General features: G+C 41.0%; 1 protein-coding gene across 1 annotated transcript in view; it reads left to right on the top strand.

Moving 5' to 3' along the window:
* LOC124135738 (cysteine-rich motor neuron 1 protein-like) overlaps positions 1 to 23,336 on the top strand; it is a 33,378-nt gene extending 10,042 nt beyond the window's left edge. The window contains exons 2-4 of the mRNA XM_046501258.2: positions 3,788 to 3,881; positions 14,865 to 15,060; positions 19,592 to 23,336. Of these exons, the coding sequence (XP_046357214.1) occupies positions 3,788 to 3,881; positions 14,865 to 15,060; positions 19,592 to 19,648 (347 nt within the window). The 3' untranslated portion in view covers positions 19,649 to 23,336. The remainder of the gene's footprint in view (positions 1 to 3,787; positions 3,882 to 14,864; positions 15,061 to 19,591) is intronic.
* Positions 23,337 to 24,726: the final 1,390 nt, after the last annotated feature.

Genomic DNA, 24,726 nt, shown 5'->3' with positions numbered 1-24,726 from the left:
GTATTGTCGGGGCGCCCTTCATAAAGTAGATAGTCTATAGTGACAGGGGAGCGTTGTCTGGTCGCCCCCCATACAGTAGATAGTCTATAGTGACAGGGGAGCGTTGTCTGGTCGCCCTCCATACAGTAGATAGTCTATAGTGACAGGGGAGCGTTGTCTGGTCGCCCCCCATGCAGTAGATAGTCTATAGTGACAGGGAGCGTTGTCTGGTCGCCCCCCATACAGTAGATAGTCTATAGTGACAGGGGAGCGTTGTCTGGTCGCCCTCCATACAGTAGATAGTCTATAGTGACAGGGGAGCGTTGTCTGGTCGCCCTCCATACAGTAGATAGTCTATAGTGACAGGGGAGCGTTGTCTGGTGGCCCTCCATGCAGTAGATAGTCTATAGTGACAGGGGAGCGTTGTCTGGTCGCCCTCCATAAAGTAGATAGTCTATAGTGACAGGGGAGCGTTGTCTTGTGGCCCTTCAAACAGTAGATAGTCGATAGTGACTGGGTTTTGTCGGGGCGCCCTTCATAAAGTAGATAGTCTATAGTGACAGGGGAGCGTTGTCTTGTGGCCCTTCATACAGTAGATAGACTATAGTGACAGGGGAGCGTTGTCTGGTCGCCCTCCATGCAGTAGATAGTCTATAGTGACAGGGGAGCGTTGTCTGGTCGCCCCCCATACAGTAGATAGTCTATAGTGACAGGGGAGCGTTGTCTGGTCGCCCCCCATACAGTAGATAGTCTATAGTGACAGGGGAGCGTTGTCTGGTCGCCCTCCATACAGTAGATAGTCTATAGTGACAGGGGAGCGTTGTCTGGTCGCCCCCATGCAGTAGATAGTCTATAGTGACAGGGGAGCGTTGTCTGGTCGCCTTCCATACAGTAGATAGTCTATAGTGACAGGGGAGCGTTGTCTGGTCGCCCCCATACAGTAGATAGTCTATAGTGACAGGGGAGCGTTGTCTGGTCGCCCTTCATGCAGTAGATAGTCTTTAGTGACAGGGGAGCGTTGTCTGGTCGCCCCCCATGCAGTAGATAGTCTATAGTGACAGGGGAGCGTTGTCTGGTCGCCCTTCATGCAGTAGATAGTCTATAGTGACAGGGGAGCGTTGTCTGGTCGCCCTCCATACAGTAGATAGTCTATAGTGACAGGGGAGCGTTGTCTTGTGGCCCTCCATACAGTAGATAGTCTATAGTGACAGGGGAGCGTTGTCTTGTGGCCTTCCATACAGTAGATAGTCTATAGTGACAGGGGGGCGTTGTCTTGTGGCCTTCCATACAGTAGATAGTCTATAGTGACAGGGGAGCGTTGTCTGGTCGCCCTCCATACAGTAGATAGTCTTTAGTGACAGGGGAGCGTTGTCTGGTCGCCCCCCATGCAGTAGATAGTCTATAGTGACAGGGGAGCGTTGTCTGGTCGCCCTCCATGCAGTAGATAGTCTACAGTGACAGGGGAGCGTTGTCTGGTCGCCCCCATGCAGTAGATAGTCTATAGTGACAGGGGAGCGTTGTCTGGTCGCCTTCCATACAGTAGATAGTCTATAGTGACAGGGGAGCGTTGTCTGGTCGCCCTCCATACAGTAGATAGTCTATAGTGACAGGGGAGCGTTGTCTGGTCGCCCCCCATGCAGTAGATAGTCTTTAGTGACAGGGGAGCGTTGTCTGGTCGCCCTCCATAAAGTAGATAGTCTTTAGTGACAGGGGAGCGTTGTCTTGTGGCCCTTTATACAGTAGATAGTCTACAGTGACAGGGGAGCGTTGTCAGGTCGCCCCCATGCAGTAGATAGTCTATAGTGACAGGGGAGCGTTGTCTGGTCGCCTTCCATACAGTAGATAGTCTATAGTGACAGGGGAGCGTTGTCTGGTCGCCCTCCATGCAGTAGATAGTCTATAGTGACAGGGGAGCGTTGTCTGGTCGCCCCCATGCAGTAGATAGTCTATAGTGACAGGGGAGCGTTGTCTGGTCGCCCCCCATACAGTAGATAGTCTATAGTGACAGGGGAGCGTTGTCTTGTGGCCCTTTATACAGTAGATAGTCTATAGTGACAGGGGAGCGTTGTCTGGTCGCCCCCCATGCAGTAGATAGTCTATAGTGACAGGGGAGCGTTGTCTGGTCGCCCCCCATACAGTAGATAGTCTATAGTGACAGGGGAGCGTTGTCTTGTGGCCCTCCATGCAGTAGATAGTCTACAGTGACAGGGGAGCATTGTCTTGTGGCCCTTCATAAAGTAGATAGTCTACAGTGACGGGGGGGGGGGGGGGGGCGTTGTCTTGTCACCCTCCAGACAAGTTTCATTTTGATATTTTGGAAAGAGTAAAGTAGTTGTGTAAGGGTAATACAATTTCAAACAAAGAAAACTGTTTCTTTAAGTAGCAAAGATTTCTTTGGAATAACATTTACCTGTAGGCTCGCCATGATATACGAATGCAGCTACCCAAGTAAAACACATACTATTTGAAATAATTAAAGTTTGAAGAATGTAAGTTATCTTTCATGACAAACCTTTAAAAAAAGACATCAAAATGTGTACAATTTTAATTATATGGATCAGAGATATCAGGTTTTTCCGTGTCTCAGGCAATTGGAAGATGTTAAAAGATGTCTTAGTGTAAAACTATGTACCTCACATGTGATGGTTTATGGAGAGTGCGGGTGTGTACCACTGTGTATATATCGGTATATAAGAGTTCGTACCTACTGGTTAAAAATTCTTGAGATGCCGAAAGAAAATAGTACACTATGATGTTGGTATATGAAGATCGTGATGCTAATAAGTGGGCATACAACGTCAAATGTTTGTTAAACGAGTGTGCATATGGTTATGTACGGAACAATCATTGTGTACCAAAGGTTGCTGTTTCCTCTTTGCTATCAATAAGACACACTCTTAGATAGGTACCTGGAGAAATAAATGGCTTTCATTTGTATCCTCCCCCAGTAAATTAATTTGTTAATCCCTTTAATTCTCAAACAAAGATTTATATTTTTTGACTCAGTATAGGATATCTCTTGCACAGTTTCGATGTAGGTTGCATAGGGTATTGAGTAGCTTGGGAGACAGGAACGTACGTGGAGGAATGATATTTTGTGAAACAATGTAATGTTAATGCAATGGAGAATAAACAACATTTCAATTTAGTTTGTGATAAATTTGATCAGTTAAGAAGTAAATATGTAAGTTGGTGTTGGTGGAGCTATAACATTTGCCCAGAGTGCGGAAGGCCGGTGGCTCGATACCCGGCCGCGACATACCGACAGACGTTAAGGGATGGTACTTGTTGTTACCCTGCCATGCGCTTGGCATTAAGTGTGTGATTCTCTATCATGTGCTGTTCTACTCTATCATGTGCTGTTGTTCTTCTCTATCATGGGACCGCCTCTGTGGTCTAGCGGAAGAGCGTCCGCCCGGAGAGCGGAAGGTCCGGGGTTCAATCCCCGACCGCGTCATACCAAAAGACGTTAAAAGATAGTATTTGTTGTTACCCTGTCTGGCGTTCGGCATTAGGGGGCTAAAAGGAGGACTGGTCGGCTCGGAGTCAGTATCTGAGTGGGGTATTCATGTTAAACTGCGGCATGGTATCTCAGTGGGCTAGCACCATAAATCGGCATCAGTCCAGACTAGTACAAGCAGCCACACACACGTGCATGCACGTTGCTATATAAGTGCAGTAATCTTGGACGCGACGTTTAACCCCGTTTCACCTCACCTCACCTATTTTTTATGTATTCTCTTTCATATTCTGGTATTCTCTTTCATATGCTGTTATTCTCTATCATGCCTTCTTGTTTATCATAAAGGTCCCCAAGCTGATGCAGGGTTTTCCATCTTCTGCCGACCGAAATGTTCCCCGCACTACTGTAGACGGAATACTAAAGCCGTATGTTCCGCCAGGTGAGTACATACCCGCAAGGCTTTCAGGTGAAAACAACATAGTGCGATGACATATTTTCTTACAATTATTTCATGATTAAAAGTCATCAGCGTAAGCAGTTTGCGTGATATTCTCAAATACCAATACTCTTGATCCTTTTGGCATGGAGCTGTACCTGTAAAGGAAGATTTATTGACTATATATAATCTATCGTGGTGGAGAAGAGTGATGGGCAATAACCGAGTTTTAAAATCCAGCTTTCCCTATATAACATACTAACGCTTAGTCTCTGAAAATATATATTTAGCCCCAGTGAAATCAGAACCTGTGGAAAATCTAGACGTGCTTCATTTATGGATATAACATTACAGTAAGGGTAAGTGTGGTAAAGGTAAAATAATATGGTTCAGGATCAGTGAGACAGACTACCTGTATAACTGTGTGTAGATTCACAATGCCTTCCACTATTGACACGTCCCTGCATCTACATAACATCCTCCGTATGGGCCTTCTCCCCAAGACTGACGTCATTATACAACGTAATATTGTACGTACTTTGGCAACTGTTTGGATCATTTGCTTCATCAAAGAGAATCGCGTCAAGTGTTACACGGCAACTTCCTGAATTCCCCACTGTTGAGTGCACTTAGGTCAACTACGGCCATGGCCATACAAGATGACTAAGGTCAAGGACGTGTTCATGTAATTGTCTTGTTTCACCGTTCTCTCGTGTACATATATCACATCGCATTGTAAGTCATTTACGTTTGCAGGGGGCACGGGTGGCCCAGCCGTCTGTGGCGCCGCGATTCGCTGTGCGAAGTTGCGTCCCTTAGGCACGCCTGAAACCTATGATTGTGGGTTCGAATCCCGGTTCGCCCCGATTGTGTTTCTAGGTTTGTCAGCATCATACCCGTGCTCGTGGGTTTCACCGAAGTGGTAAACGTGAGAGACCTGCATCACTTAGGGCTTTCCTCCCACATTAAGATTACACGCCGTGATATAACTGGAATACTGTTAAAAACGGCGTTAAAACCAACTAACTCACTCATTTACTTTTGCTGCAGAATACCAAAGGTATGTCATCAAGTTACTACTTATTATCCGAGTGGGAATTTCTTCTTCGTACAAAAGTACTGTAAGTTGCTTCGGATAGCTTGGAGTAACGTCAGATAACGCAAAACATGTGATTAATTTGGGTCTGTAACCTTCGTGTACCATACCATTGTGAAGATCCACTTCTCAAATGATCAAAAATGTTTTTTGAAATTTTTTCTACCTCTCTGTACCTCAGTAATAAACATGAATAGATTATCGCCCAATGCAAAGGTGTATCTGATGTACACGTATAGATATATCCTCAATGTAAAGGTGTATCTGATGTACACGTATAGATATATCCTCAATGTAAAGGTGTATGTGATGTACACGTATAGATATATCCTCAATGCAAAGGTGTATCTGATGTACACGTATAGATATATCCTCAATGTAAAGGTGTATCTGATGTACACGTATAGATATATCCTCAATGTAAAGGTGTATCTGATGTACGCGTATAGATATATCCTCAATGTAAAGGTGAATCTGATGTACGCGTATAGATATATCCTCAATGTAAAGGTGTATCTGATGTACACGTATAGATATATCCTCAATGTAAAGGTGTATCTGATGTACGCGTATAGATATATCCTCAATGTAAAGGTGTATGTGATGTACACGTATAGATATATCCTCAATGTAAAGGTGTATCTGATGTACGCGTATAGATATATCCTCAATGTAAAGGTGTATCTGATGTACGCGTATAGATATATCCTCAATGTAGGGTGTATCTGATGTACACGTATAGATATATCCTCAATGTAAAGGTGTATCTGATGTACACGTATAGATATATCCTCAATGTAAAGGTGTATCTGATGTACGCGTATAGATATATCCTCAATGTAAAGGTGTATCTGATGTACGCGTATAGATATATCCTCAACGTAAAGGTGTATGTGATGTACACGTATAGATATATCCTCAATGTAAAGGTGAATCTGATGTACGCGTATAGATATATCCTCAATGTAAAGGTGTATCTGATGTACGCGTATAGATATATCCTCAATATAAAGGTGTATCTGATGTACACGTATAGATATATCCTCAATGTAAAGGTGTATGTGATGTACGCGTATAGATATATCCTCAATGTAAAAGTGTATGTGATGTACGCGTATAGATATATCCTTAATGTAAAGGTGTATCTGATGTACGCGTATAGATATATCCTCAATGTAAAGGTGTATGTGATGTACACGTATAGATATATCCTCAATGTAAAGGTGTATCTGATGTACGCGTATAGATATATCCTCAACGTAAAGGTGTATCTGATGTACGCGTATAGATATATCCTCAATGTAAAGGTGTATGTGATGTACGCGTATAGATATATCCTCAATGTAAAGGTGTATCTGATGTACGCGTATAGATATATCCTCAATGTAAAGGTGTATCTGATGTACGCGTATAGATATATCCTCAACGTAAAGGTGTATGTGATGTACACGTATAGATATATCCTCAATGTAAAGGTGAATCTGATGTACGCGTATAGATATATCCTCAATGTAAAGGTGTATCTGATGTACGCGTATAGATATATCCTCAATATAAAGGTGTATCTGATGTACACGTATAGATATATCCTCAATGTAAAGGTGTATGTGATGTACGCGTATAGATATATCCTCAATGTAAAAGTGTATGTGATGTACGCGTATAGATATATCCTTAATGTAAAGGTGTATCTGATGTACGCGTATAGATATATCCTCAATGTAAAGGTGTATGTGATGTACGCGTATAGATATATCCTCAATGTAAAGGTGTATCTGATGTACGCGTATAGATATATCCTCAACGTAAAGGTGTATCTGATGTACGCGTATAGATATATCCTCAATGTAAAGGTGTATGTGATGTACGCGTATAGATATATCCTCAATGTAAAGGTGTATCTGATGTACGCGTATAGATATATCCTCAATGTAAAGGTGTATCTGATGTACGCGTATAGATATATCCTCAACGTAAAGGTGTATGTGATGTACACGTATAGATATATCCTCAATGTAAAGGTGAATCTGATGTACGCGTATAGATATATCCTCAATGTAAAGGTGTATCTGATGTACGCGTATAGATATATCCTCAATATAAAGGTGTATCTGATGTACACGTATAGATATATCCTCAATGTAAAGGTGTATGTGATGTACGCGTATAGATATATCCTCAATATAAAAGTGTATGTGATGTACGCGTATAGATATATCCTTAATGTAAAGGTGTATCTGATGTACGCGTATAGATATATCCTCAATGTAAAGGTGTATGTGATGTACGCGTATAGATATATCCTCAATGTAAAGGTGTATGTGATGTACGCGTATAGATATATCCTCAATGTAAAGGTGTATGTGATGTACGCGTATAGATATATCCTCAATGTAAAGGTGTATGTGATGTACGCGTATAGATATATCCTTAATGTAAAGGTGTATGTGATGTACGCGTATAGATATGTCCTCAATGTAAAGGTGTATGTTACGTTCACGTTTGGATATATCCTCAATGTAAAGGTGTATGTTACGTTCACGTTTGGATATATGGTCCAATGTAAAGTGTTTGTGACGTATAAGCCACTCTCCTCTAAGGTAAGCAGATAAACCTATTTATTTCATGTCGTAAATTAAATAATGTTCCGGACTGTGGCTGTTTCTGCGCGAAGTATATTTAACAATGCCGTGTTATAGCCCTATGTGATATAAAGAATATGATTGTGTTCTCGTCAATGTTTTGACAGAAGGACGGCAGAATGTTTTGCATTACGAACAAATCATCTCCATGATATGTAAATCAGTTTAGCTTGGACCGCCGTGGGTTCGTGTTTCACAGCGTGCGTCTGATCATTCCCACTGTTTATTCTCTTTTACATGGCTATAATATTTGACATTTGAAAACACATCCCGGCATCTCGACATCAGGTAGGGCGTTGGGCAGAGATATTAAAACCAATATGGGAACATGACCCGGGCATCCGCGAATGCGACTTCTCAAAGGGCTAATCTTAACCTATCCTTTAACCAGCTATTCCACACGTGATACATGTATCTCCCTATTTGATGGGAAGTTGTTCCATATTCTTCCGGAATGCAGGTAAACCTCAATGCGTATTTTCCTGACCTGCAACGCGTCGGTAAATACGAGTGAAAATTGCTTGTGAATGTTACCAAGGTGTTGTTTGCTCCGCTTGTTAATCTGGTATGCTCATCATTGTTTTAGTGGCCCAAGAATCCCTGCTCACCTGGGCCAGGTAAAGACACTACAAGGCTAATGTCTGTATCGGGAGGGCTCCAGGTGGTTTTACCTCTGTGTGAGGTGTAACGGGTTTTCTGTAGGTAATGTTTGTTTATGCTAGCCGCCCCCGCAGTTAAATCACCTGGCGGCGTTGATTGAACACACCTGTCTGGTGGCTGGTGACGTCACACACAGGTTGCAACGTCACATGGACCTCGAGGGTGCATGCACGGGCTGCTTGGCACGGACGTCCTCAGCAGGTGGGATGCAAGCGAAGTCATCAACGTCAGTGTCAGATAAACTACATCGTCCTCATGGTCGGATTATTTAGACAATGTGAAGCTGGACTGAGCGTCTAACATCCTTTAAAACCATACAGAAATATATATCATGTGTTTGTGGTTTTGACCTCCACACGTTGTGCATGCGCAAAGTGTATTTGTTTAATTGTAACAAATTATGCAATTATTGACATAAACGTGCATGGTCGTGGGGTGTTTGATTGACTCCTATAAAACCCAGAGGGAATATATAGTTTATTATGCCGCAGTTACCCATATTCTACATCATGGTTGCTTCTAAAACATCGAGTCTGGACCAAGTAAATCATCCTTTGATAGTATGCACAACGATCCGTGTCCTAGGTAACCATCCGATCCTCATTTTAATCGCATCTTCCGACAAACATGAGGCACTGGTGACTAATATTCTACCCAGGAATGCCCACTCGTGAACATATAATGCATTGCCAATTGGAGAAAACAACTGATATATTTTGTTATCTGTGCGTTTTGTCAGAACAGTTTGTGGTGGGATCAGGGCTAGTTAGATACGGAACTAGCATGGGGTGTTTATACCACAGTGACTCATCGTTGTGTAAAAAACTCCACACATCGTTCTGCATCTGTCAAAGTGGACAGACGGATATATGGCTTGGAACCCTTCCCCCGTGTCAGTGTCGGCCGTGTACCTGTCAGCCTGGGAATCCGACGCAGCTAATTAGCCAGGGTCAGCGTAATCCATACCATACCCTCCCTTCCAACCCTCGTGTCTTGCTGTTACAGCGAGATCATGTAAGACCCATTTAGTCCTCAGGAAGTCCTTCCAGTTTCACCCTTCACTTCCACTTCAACCAGTAACATGTTATGTGTAGAAATTAGTTGGTAAAGTCAACGAATAGAGCACCCAGACATAATCAGAGTGTTACTTGGAGCTAACGTTCACCTCTGCTTTAAAGCTGCACACCTTCTTTCTGTACACGTGCGGATTACCATGGGGAACCTAAATGTCACTACGGGCAGTCAGGCTTGTTTTCTCTTGTATCTAAACGAGAGCCTCATATTCACATAACCAAAGGTCACATGTTCCTTGCAGAAAGTCTTGTCTTCGCATGTATCTAAACGAGAGCCTTCATATTCACATAACCAAGAGTCACATGTTCTTTGCAGAAAGTCTTGTCTTCGCATGTATCTAAACGAGAGCCTTCATATTCACATAACCAAGAGTCACATGTTCCTTGCAGAAAGTCTTGTCTTCGCATGTATCTAAACGAGAGCCTTCATATTCACATAACCAAGAGTCACATGTTCCTTGCAGAAAGTCTTGTCTTCGCATGTATCTAAACGAGAGCCTTCATATTCACATAACCAAGAGTCACATGTTCCTTGCAGAAAGTCTTGTCTTCGCATGTATCTCGTAGAAAGTCTTGTCTTTATATATTGTTTGTAGAAATTATTGTCTTCGCATGTTCCTCAGTAGAAAGTCTTGTCTTTACATGTAACCAGTAGGAAATCTTGTCTTCACACGTTCCCAACAACCAGTCGTATAAAATACGGTTCTTACTGTCAGTTTTGTCTTTATATGTGTCCAAGGGCGCACGTCTCGGCCCTCGGAAGGTAGCTCAGGGTGGAGACGAAAGACAAAACTCAGGGGTGAAGTTTAAGACAACAGCAGCCATTGTTTGTTGCAAGTCGAAATGGTATTAGATTTTTGAGATAAATGACGTTTCAAAGAAAAGTATTGAAATGGTTTGCACTATAACATATGTTTGAAGCGGTCAGTTTTGTCTTCATACTTCTTCCTGGCCGCCGTTTTCCTTTTCAGTTTGTTTCTGGTGGACAGCTTCATAATTATCTAATTGGATTTAGATTTTTGTTTTGGCTTAGGGTAGTTTAGATTGTGAAATAACCCGCACAAATATAAACTCATAATGTGATAAGGTTTGGCACAGATTGTCTTTGAATAGACTTATCCTCCGTCTTGAAATTCTGTTGAAATGTATTGTGTTGTAGTATGTAGCTAATTGGCGTTAAATGCCATCCCGTCTACCTCTGAAATCCCAAGTCCGACTGCAACAAGCTTCAGGGGCAACCATGCTTTCTTATGGAGATGTTGATGTAAACATACTACAAACAAATGTGCTTCTGAACGCCACAGTATTCCTTTTCATAAAGTATGCATAAGACAATATTTTCGTGCCTGTATATGTGACTGACTGACATCCGTTAGGGTGGTGTGCCTTTAAGAACAGTGTTGTGTGGAGATCTTGTTCCTCAATGACAACATAATCCTAGGTGCCAGCAATGGAATGCTAAACTCCTCGGCACAGTGTAATTAGCGTGTTCTTTCTGCGGAAGAGATGTTGCTCATACGTCTCAATGTATTCTCCATGCACGGACGCATGTGAGTCTTATTACGCACATGTTAATGTCCTAGGTGTAGGGATTACCCCGTGTTCGTAGATGTTGACTCCACGAAACAACAGTTGTCCATAGATCAGTCAGACAGATTGTCCCTGATGGCAAATATTCAGACGCTCTTGGACCTTACATTCTGAACCGAAAACCCAGAGCATTTCATTTTCTTTTCGGTTCACCTGTATTTCTTTAAAGGTTATCCTGAAGTATGAAAATGTATCCACGCATACATTTCTATCAGCAAAGGGCTTTATCCCCTCGTTCTCCAGATCAGATTCCACTGACATTTTGTGTTTGATTTCGATAACAGATGGCTATGTAGTCTCCATTGCTGCCCGGCGGAGTACAGCGAGTTCATCAGGTGTTCACCTTCTTACTTCAAGCAAAAACTTTTGAAATCAAAATCATTCATAAATTGTACGCGCAAATCGTCTTTTTCTCTTGAAAGATGACTTACCTCTCACTCGCTTCTCGTGTGTGTAGTCGATACATGTGTTGATTCTAGTTACGATACTTCATTAGAGACTGCACGACGGCCTGGCACGATGTTCACGGACATTGAAACTGAGACATTATCTGTGTAATTAGTACCGTGTGTGAAACTGAGACATTGTCTGTGTAATTAGTACCGTGTGTGAAACTGAGACATTATCTGTGTAATTAGTACCGTGTGTGAAACTGAGACATTGTCTGTGTAATTAGTACCATGTGTGAAACTGAGACATTATCTCTGTGTAATTAGTACCATGTGTGAAACTGAGACATTATCTCTGTGTAATTAGTACCGTGTGTGAAACTGAGACATTATCTGTGTGTAATTAGTACCGTGTGTGAAACTGAGACATTATCTCTGTGTAATTAGTACCGTGTGTGAAACTGAGACATTATCTCTGTGTAATTAGTACCGTGTGTGAAACTGAGACATTGTCTGTGTAATTAGTACCATGTGTGAAACTGAGACATTATCTCTGTGTAATTAGTACCGTCTGTGAAAGTGGGACATTGTCTCTGTGTAATTAGTACCGTGTGTGAAACTGAGACATTATCTCTGTGTAATTAGTACCATGTGTGAAACTGAGACATTATCTCTGTGTAATTAGTACCGTCTGTGAAAGTGGGACATTATCTCTGTGTAATTAGTACCGTGTGTGAAACTGAGACATTATCTCTGTGTAATTAGTACCGTGTGTGAAACTGAGACATTGTCCCTGTGTAATTAGTACCGTGTGTGAAACTGAGACATTGTCCCTGTGTAATTAGTACCGTGTGTGAAACTGAGACATTATCTCTGTGTAATTAGTACCGTGTGTGAAACTGAGACATTGTCCCTGTGTAATTAGTACCCTGTGTGAAACTGAGACATTGTCCCTGTGTAATAAGTACCGTGTGTGAAACTGAGACATTATTTCTGTGTAATTAGTACTGTGTGTGAAACTGAGACATTGTCTGTGTAATTAGTACCATGTGTGAAACTGAGACATTATCTCTGTGTAATTAGTACCGTCTGTGAAAGTGGGACATTGTCTCTGTGTAATTAGTACCGTGTGTGAAACTGAGACATTATCTCTGTGTAATTAGTACCATGTGTGAAACTGAGACATTATCTCTGTGTAATTAGTACCGTCTGTGAAAGTGGGACATTATCTCTGTGTAATTAGTACCGTGTGTGAAACTGAGACATTATCTCTGTGTAATTAGTACCGTGTGTGAAACTGAGACATTGTCCCTGTGTAATTAGTACCGTGTGTGAAACTGAGACATTGTCCCTGTGTAATTAGTACCGTGTGTGAAACTGAGACATTATCTCTGTGTAATTAGTACCGTGTGTGAAATTGAGACATTGTCCCTGTGTAATTAGTACCGTGTGTGAAACTGAGACATTGTCCCTGTGTAATAAGTACCGTGTGTGAAACTGAGACATTATTTCTGTGTAATTAGTACCGTGTGTGAAACTGAGACATTATCTGTGTGTAATTAGTACCGTGTGTGAAACTGAGACATTGTCTGTGTAATTAGTGCCGTGTGTGAAACTGAGACATTATCTGTGTAATTAGTACCGTGTGTGAAACTGAGACATTGTCTGTGTAATTAGTACCGTGTGTGAAACTGAGACATTATTTCTGTGTAATTAGTACCGTGTGTGAAACTGAGACATTATCTCTGTGTAATTAGTACCGTGTGTGAAACTGAGACATTATCTCTGTGTAATTAGTACCGTGTGTGAAACTGAGACATTATCTCTGTGTAATTAGTACCGTGTGTGAAACTGAGACATTGTCTCTGTAATTAGTACCATGTGTGAAACTGAGACATTATCTCTGTGTAATTAGTACCGTGTGTGAAACTGAGACATTATCTCTGTGTAATTAGTACCGTGTGTGAAACTGAGACATTATCTCTGTGTAATTAGTACCGTGTGTGAAACTGAGACATTATCTGTGTGTAATTAGTACCGTGTGTGAAACTGAGACATTGTCTGTGTAATTAGTGCCGTGTGTGAAACTGAGACATTGTCTGTGTAATTAGTACCGTGTGTGAAACTGAGACATTGTCCCTGTGTAATTAGTACCGTGTGTGAAACTGAGACATTATCTCTGTGTAATTAGTACTGTCTGTGAAACTGAGACATTATCTCTGTGTAATTAGTACTGTCTGTGAAAGTGGGACATTGTCTCCGTGTGAACATTAATATACATTCTAAACTAGCAAGGTGTTTCAGAGACTTGTCTCGAACCTGCCCCGAGAATAGCTCCCTTTACGCCGCCACTATAAGACGTGAGACACTGTACAAGCTGGTGTACAGGCGACTTCTTCTGTGCAGGACGAACGTCTCTCCTGTATCCTGTTTTCGATTCATGTCAGGTGGCAAGTTGTTTGACTATGCGTCAAATAATGTTGCTATGCTTGTGTGGGCTACCCATTTCGCGAACACCTGGTGTCATCACTGATTTTCAGCGATCCATTCATGTACTTTTCAACGGTTTTGGGCCTTTTTACGGCCAATGGAATCTATTTCGTTTGAGACCTGTGAAGATCCAGGTAGAGAATTGGTTTTCAGCAATCCGTGATTTCCGCAAAAGGCGACTATGCTTGTCGTAACAGGCGACTAACGGGATCGTGTGGTCAGGCTTGCTGATTTGGTTTATGCATGTCATCGTATCCCAATTGCGTAGATCGATGCTCATAATGTCAATAACTGGATTGTCTGGACCAGACTCCATTATTTACAGACCGTCGTCATATAGTTCGAAGATTGCTGATGCGTTGTTAAACAACAAACAGAAAATATTTCGCCTGCGGTTGTGAACAGGTTGACAACATGACATGTACCCCGACCCGATACAAATTTTCGTTCCAAGTTCTTTTTAATATTATTATTATTAGACTCTAGATCCCAGCGTTATTTCGACCCATTTACCTTTGCTATGACCAACCAGAGAACATATAATAGATATTATATGGTCTCTGGTCCAACTTATTTCAAACTCATTAAAATCGTTTATCGAGATACAAAAAATCAGGACGTAAATAGATTCCAAAGTACCAAAAAAACGGTTTTTTGTCCCCCGCCACGAAGTGGGCCTTTTCCAAGCATACATGTCAAGACTGAGTTTGAAAATTGGAGCCGTAAATTATTTTTACAAAGTTATGGCTCTTTTATTTCTCCATGCTTTCCAACTTAGTGCATAGTGTCTGCAATGGGAACAAGTTTTCTCTGAAACTACTGAAGTTACATGAATGAAAGTTTGCATGCTTATCTAAGAGATACTGAGATCTAAAATCAGACTTTCTCATGACATAAACCACCCCAGTTCCTTTCTATATAGGACTCTTATTTATAGTTAACATTAACTTCCATGTCATGCACTACAAAAGAACAAAGAAAATGTGCCCCATGGCGCTGTTTTCTTGTTTATGTAAATTTGGTCTATATGTCACTATATCTTGCAGCGATGCAGCGGACGTACGGCGCGACTGCCATGGTGACTGTCAACACACGTCATGCAACGCTTGCACCTTCCAACGGGAACCAGAATGTCCAGTCTGTCGGAAAGATGACTTCAGATGTCTTAAAAAGTTTGGCAAATGTATAAAGAAGCAAACCTGCTCAAGGAAACGATATCCCTGCAAGTGGAGGAAACTAAAGGTAGCGAGTGCTCACTTGATATATGTGATTATACGTTTTATCAAACACACCAACAACATTCAGATGCTGAAAAAAATCGTTTTTTACACAGACAATTACATCGATAATGGGGAAAAAGTTCTCAGAGGTAGAAAATAATCTTAATGAAGGCGTTTGATTGGTCTCTCAAACATACCCTGAAACAAATATATTCAACATAGCCCTTGCAAATCTATAATAGTTGGCAAGTCTAGAGAAAATGAAGAGAGTCTCTGGGCTCCTTTTTATTACATATTATTGAGATAATTTACACTGACGTTTCTGTAAAATATGTTCATTTCATAGACTAGATGTTAGATTAGCGTTTGATTGATGTTGACGAAAACATATCTTCCAAGCTATGTGATGACAAACAATGTTTGTGGAATTGCTGTCGTCAAACATGAAAGTGAGTTGGCATACAATAAGTCGAACCTGTCCCCGACCCTTGCCACCCCCGCAACAAAAAGTCGGTGTTCGGTGATTGCAAGGAGCACAATCAACACTGAAGCCTACGTGAATGAGGTATTCGGTGTGTGCTAAGTGATGGAGCTATAGCGCTGTCTCACTCGATATACTCTACAGTACACTCGCTTGTGTTTGTCTGAACGTGAGAGGGGAGGAGAAAACAGGAGTCACTCGTTCTCAGGGTACACCCCGAAATTCTTGATTGCGATCAAGCAATGATGTCTAATTGGCAGGCCAAATACAAAAGTCCTAACCAGAAACGCCAGTGAAGATTCCAGACATTGCTCGAATGCGCCGCGTCTCGTAGTGTCAACAGTTGAGTAATAAGGCTTGTCGTGTTCTCACGATGAGCAGGTCGGTCGAGAGAACAGGTTGTCGTCTGCCTGCCCTGGCGATGTCGTCTGCTGACCCCAGCAATGTCGTTTGTCACTCGGACAACGTGTAGTTGACCACGACAACAAACAGGAGGAGCGGCTTTCATTCAAGCCGTTGTTGACGGACATCGGGTTGATTTCTCTTCGAAATATGTTTAACATGATGAAACGGATTTTGTACCTGTTTTGCCAAATATGCTCTAAAGGACCTAGGCTCGCAACGTTAGCTAGGACCAGTGTCGTCTAAACATATTAGGACATTGTTCGAAACGATGAAACATTTTCATTGTTTATTGTAATGTTGAGTAGTGAAAGGAGAGGTGTGTTGTACCCAACAGGAGGAATATCTTACAGTAAACTTTCGAACGTGAACCAGATAAGTGGTTAATGTTAAACGTATCCCTGTAAATACTAATGCAGAGTTTCCCAACAATTTCCTGAAATTAGCCGACGTTAAGTGAAGTTGATGATGCAACCATTAATCACTATATGACATGGAGTGTAACTAGATGCGACTATACCGCACAGCCCTCGCCCTACCGCTATCATCTGGGCCCCTCCAACACAGCAGCAGACCAGATGACTCGAGCTGACCTTTGATGATTAGCCAAGCCAAAACCCACGTGGGGATCCATTCCTCTTCATGCTATAATACCATTCACACTTCACTTTATAGGTTTGTTTTGTCATAGTTATTTTTTCAGCAAGTTCAGTGTTATAATTTGATTAGAATCGAAATGATTTTCATGTGCAAAATGTCTTTCCTCAGATTTATAAGAATAATAATTAAAACCATTCCATAGTAGCATGTTCCTAAGATTTAAATATAAGGTTTTCAGCATCTTCTTGTTAACTTCAGGTTTATGTATGTTGTCGAGTATGATCAACGTTAGAGACTGGATTGCATTCAAAATTAAGTCACATCATTGTTGTTATGCGTGTTATATACCCCGAAGCCCAACTTCTGTAGAATAAAGCCATGGGCTGTATCCGGTGTCGAATTAGCCCCTTGTTCCCCCTGCCTCTCGTAAACGACTAAATTGGGATCGGATGTCCAAGTAACAGCGGGTAGGCTTCTCATTTAACAGTATTGATGTGCCTGCTCCACACAGAAACTCGTCAGGTTTCACAGTGTAGATTATGATCGGTTTTTAAAAGTGGTTGCATACATAGTTTGGAGGTTTGGTGGGTCAAGTGCTTGAGAACTAACAGTTGTCATCTTACTTCTCTTATGTCCATGTTGGGAATGGTTATGAAGGTTTGCGCGGTGTGATGTCTAAGACTGTCATGTGTATGTAAAATGCACGAAACTCAACCTGATTCACTCATTCTCTACATACGGTGACATACATGTTTACTTGATATCCTAAACCCGATCTGAATAAATCCGAAAAAAAGAATTGCTAAATAAAGATTTCTTTGTCTTGACGTTTATGAATTTCGTATAATTTTCTCCCTCCAGAAAGCTGCGGCTAAAGGCAATAATGCAGCCCAGCCCCTATGTGCAGTGGCCCTTGTTTTAATATCAGGAACAAATGTGAAATGTAGCGCATGTTTTGTGTTGTCCTTTATATGATAACTGAACGGACGTTTGCCTCCATTTTACGCTAAAATAATTAACGGATAGATAGAGCTTTAGCATCATGACCACGTATCTACGCCTTGATAATGCTCACAGTCCACCATGTGATCTACATGACGGAATAGGATCCAGGGCCCACTCGCACAAAGCTACCTTAGCGCTATGACCACTGTAACTCCCATATTTAAACATAGACTTACAATAGTCCCTACTTTAACATAGACTTACAATAAGTCTTAAGTTTGATTTTTTTATGTCATTTCAAAAACAGATTTGTTTTGCCGAATTTGTTCGTTATGCTCAGGTATTATTAGAAAACAATCAGACAGCCAGCTGAACCAACAAGATAGTACTTGGATGACATATACTAACTAATAAAGCGACAGGTTTAGGCACCGTCAACTTTGGTTGTGGTTAAACATTATGTACATGACACCAGCGTACCTGGCAATCAAACAACATGTTCCAAGTTATTTTGGCAGGTTGTGTATAATAGGACACGATGCATGTCCTCGTTGTAGTCAGACAGGATTGTAAACATTTCTATACGAAATGGAAACATGGCCTTTTCTTTGGCAGGACGAAGCTAGTCAAGTATTCCTGCCTCGCCATGTGCTTTGGCAATACCGTCATCTTCTACCTGAGCAAGTACTGCTTGAGGTGCAAGCCGTTGATGTTATAACCACATCTGTGAAACACAACGTTTAATTATGTGGTCATGTCATCGTTACCTTGTTTCAGATATGACACATCAATTCCTTTCATATTTTATCGTTTCAAAATATAATTTTAACCTCAATGCCCACATAAAAGCTTTGATTTAATTAAGACAGTTAAAACTGGTTTGTGGTCCCTCTGAAATCGTCCGGATTAATATATTCCTGGATTAACGAATCATGGTTTCGGGGTAGTGTCAGTTTCTGTGTGTTCCCAGCAGAAGTTGGTGTCCGGAATGTGGGGGTTTCCGGATACAAGAGGTCTGGACAGACACGTTCAGTATGTATATATGGGTTGCGCACTGTTTGGGTCGAAGTAAAGCAAAGATCAGTTTAAAACAAATTCTAAATTCTGTCCTGGGAGCTCATTCACAAATCTTGTCACAGTGTACCATGTGCACAAGTTGATTATTTATTGTTTTAGTTCACATCGTAAGCATAACAGTACACACACCTACACGTTGTGGTCAACAATTTATGAAACCGCTGACAGTCATGTTTATGGTGACTAAAAGTTGTTTTACCCAAGCCAACAATATTTCAGTTATATCAGCTGTCTGGACTAGGTAAACCAGTCGTTGAGAGTAGATCAACGACCCGACCCACTTAGTTGAGTAAGATCGAATACAATCAGGTCACACATTTAAACACCCGGTCCTCACATTAAACTACACTTCGGACAATCATTTGGTTCTAGGCACCGATTCTGCTCAGGAATCCACTCTTGTTAGAAAACATTGATTGAGTTGATAGACTTGAAATCCTTTGTCTTCATCCTGATCCATGGCACCGTAGTTATAATGCTTGTATGCGCCTGCCTATCGTCGTCTAGTAAATGAAGGGCGTTGTAACTGTATAATACACCATGACATTGTTTAAAACAACATAAAGCCTGTGATAGATTAGTTTACATTCTCGGCAAAATTACGACACGTAAATGATGGTTTCGTTAAGATCTAAGGCTAGTGGAAAATCTGCCCTTCCTCACTTGTCTTCATGTAACCTCATCATAGACAAGGTCTGGATAACAAGCAGGTTGCTATCTGATGTCTGTAAGCGGACCGTGTCAGCATCGTGGTCAAGTGGATCACTGTTGACTGTGTACTGTTATGGGGGCAACAGGTAATTCAAGCAAAGAATAAACTCGCGCTGTCCGGGTACGATGTCCCACAAGACCATCCAGGTCAGAATTGACGCCAGCCACGCTCACTGACGAGCCTTCTTTGAATTGCAATATACATGCCATGCACTACTGACGCCCTGCAACACCCGGGGGCCAGAACAATAATATTAATGATTGATAAACGTACATACAAATATGGATATGGACATGTATGGTCTGTTGGTTAAAATATTTGGTTTGTATTTTTCAGACACCCGAGAAAGGCAAGTTCGTGTGTCAAGTGCCACAATGTCCAGATGCTGCTTGAAGAGCGTTAGGTAGATGCGTGTAAATCTCTAAAACCTCATCTCGCTTGGTGCTAATCATATGACGTTATTGGGCTCACTGTCGACCAAATAACAACGCATTTAGCTTTGCCCAAATTGAGGAGTTGGCCAAGGCAATAAACCTCAGTTCACATTGTGTCTGTTTTATGCCTAGCCACTTTCTTATTTGCCGAATATCATGCAGTGCAGATCATTGCTCTAACGAATACATGTAAACGACTTTGCTGAAACATGCCGTTAATAAACATCTTATGAACACCTGTCAGATGGACTTGCTTGAGAAGGAAGTGATTATCACATCTTATGAACTCCTGTCATATGGACTTGCTTGAGAAGGAAGTGATTATCACATCTCATAAACACCTGTCAGATGGACTTGCTTGAGAAGGAAGTGATTATCACATCTTATGAACACCTGCCAGATGGACTTGCTTGAGAAGGAAGTGATTATCACATCTTATGAACTCCTGTCATATGGACTTGCTTGAGAAGGAAGTGATTATCACATCTCATAAACACCTGTCATATGGACTTGCTTGAGAAGGAAGTGATTATCACATCTCATAAACACCTGTCATATGGACTTGCTTGAGAAGGAAGTGATTATCACATCTCATAAACACCTGTCAGATGGACTTGCTTGAGAAGGAAGTGATTATCACATCTCATAAACACCTGTCATATGGACTTGCTTGAGAAGGAAGTGATTATCACATCTCATAAACACCTGTCAGATGGACTTGCTTGAGAAGGAAGTGATTATCACATCTCATAAACACCTGTCAGATGGACTTGCTTGAGAAGGAAGTGATTATCACATCTCATAAACACCTGTCAGATGGACTTGCTTGAGAAGGAAGTGATTATCACATCTTATGAACACCTGTCAGATGGACTTGCTTGAGAAGGAAGTGATTATCACATATATGATGGACCTGTCAAGCGGCTTGGTTGGAGGAAGCAGCGATTATCATAACTCGGAACTGTTGCATTATATAGTTGGATCGCGCGGCCATCACTCAACTGATGGACACGCGTAAGAATTCATTGATGGACGCTGCTGTGCTTATACATGTCCAGTAGGTCTGTTAGATGACAAAGCCGAACCATTAGAGATAGACGTCGCTGTGAACTCACCATAAGACAACCTTCAGCAAATTTGGTCGGCTGTTCTGACCCCTTCTCTTTACATGTGTTTATTCCCCAGTAGCCTTCACAGAGCAACACAATCAATTCAGGACTATGTTTTCCAACGCTTTGATCATGTGTCGTTCAGGGCCGAATCTAGTTCCAGGGAGGTTCTCGGCTGAAAGGACCAAGTTCAAGAATCAGTTGACAGTGAAAGAACACTCAGATAAACGCAGAAGTGTCAGAAAGTGCGTGACAAACGTAGATGGACATTTGTTGTTATGTTTGTATTTATTTCAGAGTTGAGCCGTTTAGCAATGGATGGACTTCTGTGATTATTGTTATGCCTGCTCTTGTTTTGATGTGTCGTATTTCAGTGTAAGAGATTTGCCATTCTTATGATTGATCTATTGGAAAACGATCGAAGGGAAACCCTGTTGTCATCATTTGGTATCAATACTGACCATTGTTATAATCATTGATAAACGAGGCACCTTATATTGAAACAAACGGTTCGCGCATGGTACGTTACCAGTTACTTCATAGGGGATGTTAGGTTTTCTTGTCAAATAACATGTTTATCTCATTGAGTGACCTGACAAGGATATGTTATTTGACAGAAAAAAGACAGATGTTGTATCTATTATGTATGTTCTCACTTATCTTATTCTGTTACCGGCATAGTGTCAATCAGGCAGACTGAAACTAGGTCCGGGGAATAGTGTTATTTCACTAGATAAATATATTATTTCATCTTTAGAAACACATTAATTTAATGAATTAATAATTAATGTTATCTTTTACAAATACTGATTGGAACTGGTAGGGGCCGACCATACGATATTCTTGGTGCCTAGGGATGTATCGAAAACAATAAATTGTCCTCGAAATAAATAATAATGCTTCATATTGTTTGAAAAAAGAGGAATTTTCTGCCACAAAAGCTTCATCGTTGTAAAGTGTTTTTCAGAGAAAAAATATTTTGGCTCATGGTTTAAACTTAAAAAAATATCTGGTCCTGCAGCTGTAGCCGTGTATAATGGGGATCAGGGGAAATATCAGACACCTTAATTGACATCTGTAAGTACAATATCATAAACATACACTTAAAACGTGAAGTTTGATTGAAAGTGTACTCTTTCATTATAACACGATATGATATACATGCCCCACGCTATTTCTCAAATATCTACAAGATATAATACTTTGTTGTTTGACAGCATCAGATGTATGATAAATTCACTATCAAACATCCTCTGCACGTTTTGACAGAAAACTCTAAAAGATTATACTTGCTCTCCCCATCCCTGGTCTTATGGATGGGAACGTTCTGATAAGCCTCCTGCTAATTCCCGTTAGCTAATGTGCCAGCGCTAATAAAGTGCCACGACAGGCCAGATTATCACACGTTTAGATAAAACATTCTTTGAGGACATTATCGGCTCTGAATCACCCTAATGCCAGAGTTTTCACTAAACTAGACTATTTATAAGCTTTTATCAAATGCTGTCGACTGGGGAAGCAGCCATTACACATTCTTCAGCACCAGATTAACAGAAACGTGGGGAAAGTAGACTTGCTCGGCGTCTTACGTGCAGCAAATCAATTTCAATTAGTATTGTCGCCTCTTGTATTCTGTTTCATCAATTCCTGTCAGATTGTGCACTTTTTGACTTGACCCGGTGACACCGTGTCACTCTGTGTTTCCTGGTCTGCCAACTGACTGTGAAGCAGGACAGAAGCTGAGCCAAACATTGGCCGCGCCGGACTGAACCACGATAAAAAACAGTTCTGTATTGTTGGTTCAAGTAATGTGCAGGATGACTCATGCTATTATAGTGCGTCATTTGCTCTATTATTCTTTGAAGAAAATTTGATATTTATATGTCATCATGCTTTACGTATTTGGCCTGTCTTCTATTTTTACGGTTCTGTTTGAAATATTCGTTAACTATGATTATTATGTGTAAAACACAAGTAACGTACTAGCGCTTTCGCTTGATCCTACGAGTTAAAAAACCCCCAACCTTTTATTTTTGTCATTTTCAGTATGTGATCTGATTTGTTTATTTTTTGTTGGACATTTGGTTGTATGGCGGTGTAACAAATCGGAGTATTCAGATTAAGATGGACAAATCTGCACTTTCTGTTGGTGATTTACTTCTTATTCCCAATATGTCGGATCCTTCCTGGTTTTCTAGAGCGCATCTTCCTGGGGCAAGGGAGCTAAAAAGTCTAGTTTCCACCCTTGTCGAACTGGGTTGGAATTCTGGAGTTACATTTTGGCTGGACTAACAAGTCTATGCATAGCCCAATCAAAATCGCGCAACAAACTACACATCCGGTTCGTAAACAACATGGATTTCAACGTGCAGATATCGATCGTCTGCAGGATTTGCCAAACATGTTTACCGTCAACTAGGCGTTCACAGATATTTTCCAAATCTTTTTCATGTTTATAATCAAGGCGCTCAAATGACTTGATGCACTTCGCGAGGTAAGACCCGTTAAATTACAATATAGATCTTGAGTATCGATCAGATTGTCTTGACTGGTCGCCGCCATTTTGTTGGAAGCAAATGCAAGTGATATGAGAGGTGGAATCTGATTAGTCAATAGAAGGTATATCGAAGGGACATAACTCGTAATGGCCACTGGTGGTGCTACGATGGAGCCACGAAATTCCAGCGTTGTTCGGCAAGGTAGGAAACTGAACTTTTGTAGTCAGTTAACACCCTTGCCTCGGGAAGATGTCTTGGAGAGCTGAGTATATCAAGTTATAAAAGACACAGTTACATTTCACTACACTTGTATTTACCAAATGAGGTTAATTAACAGCAAATATAACATTAGGAGAAGAGGGCTATCAAAGCAGGGGACGCAAATAATCATCACATGTGGTACCCGTGGGAGAATTGAACTCGGGGCTTGGTTTTGACGTCCGAATGAATTAGCCTCTGGGATTTCACATCTCAACATTTACTGAAGAAAGAAATAATTTCCAACACTTGCTCTGATTAATCTTTGCGTGTTTATAATTTGAATAAAAGTTTATATAAAGTTTATGTGATGTATTATTATTCTTATTACCAGTTTCATAAGGCTTTTTACCAATGACGTTATTGAAGCCATTGTTAGCTCTGTCTGGAAAGTATTCATGTCAGCCTCCGTTGTAAGATTTAGTCATGGCTGGGTTTGTTGGTTTTTGCAAGTATCGTATGTACATATGTCTACATCAACAATGCAAATTTGTTATATATTTCAATAAATCATGCTCCATTCAATTTCAACATGTATGTCTTATTTCACAATTAATATATTTTCAAATGTCGCGTAGGTCCACTTAATTTCCCACTGGCATAAGGAAAAGTAATGCCATTAATATGTGTTCATACTCATATGTATATGCGGACACCTGACAGGGGGAATCGAATGAAGCCTGTTCAAGTCCAAGTATTCTGCCTTTCGCACTTTGTTTTATTAAACGACCATTTGATATTCAAGGGCTGGGCTTTTAGTTAGCGGGAGAATTGTTTTATCTCTTGCTGGGGACATGGATAAAAGAAGAAAACAAACAATAGTATTTTCACCCACAACCCAATTTCGTCCAGGTTACTCAGTGGACCATTTGTAATGCCTGGAGCAATATTATTTATTTTCTAGAACAGAACTTTATTTTTGTTAAAAAGACCAGGTCTTCAGTTGTGTAACTCATTCCTCTTTGTGTGTGAAACAGAAAGGTTAGAGAAATTTCAACGTTGAAACTTAGGTTTGGGTGAGACCGGTGGACAGCAAGCACCGGTGTAGTTGCTGTTATGCTCTCGTGTGACATATGCCCAACATTAACGAGCACATCTTCCATTGATATTGGCATTTATATATGCACGTGTGAATGAGTGTTATAAACGGAGCATTTGGTTCTGTGTCGCTA

This window comes from Haliotis rufescens, unplaced genomic scaffold (genome assembly GCF_023055435.1).
Source record: "Haliotis rufescens isolate VD_foot unplaced genomic scaffold, xgHalRufe1.0.p SCAF_1, whole genome shotgun sequence".
Taxonomy (NCBI): Eukaryota; Metazoa; Mollusca; class Gastropoda; order Lepetellida; family Haliotidae; genus Haliotis; species Haliotis rufescens.
The sequence above is the reverse complement of the archived record's forward strand: the minus strand, read 5'-3'. Positions and strand labels throughout refer to the sequence as shown.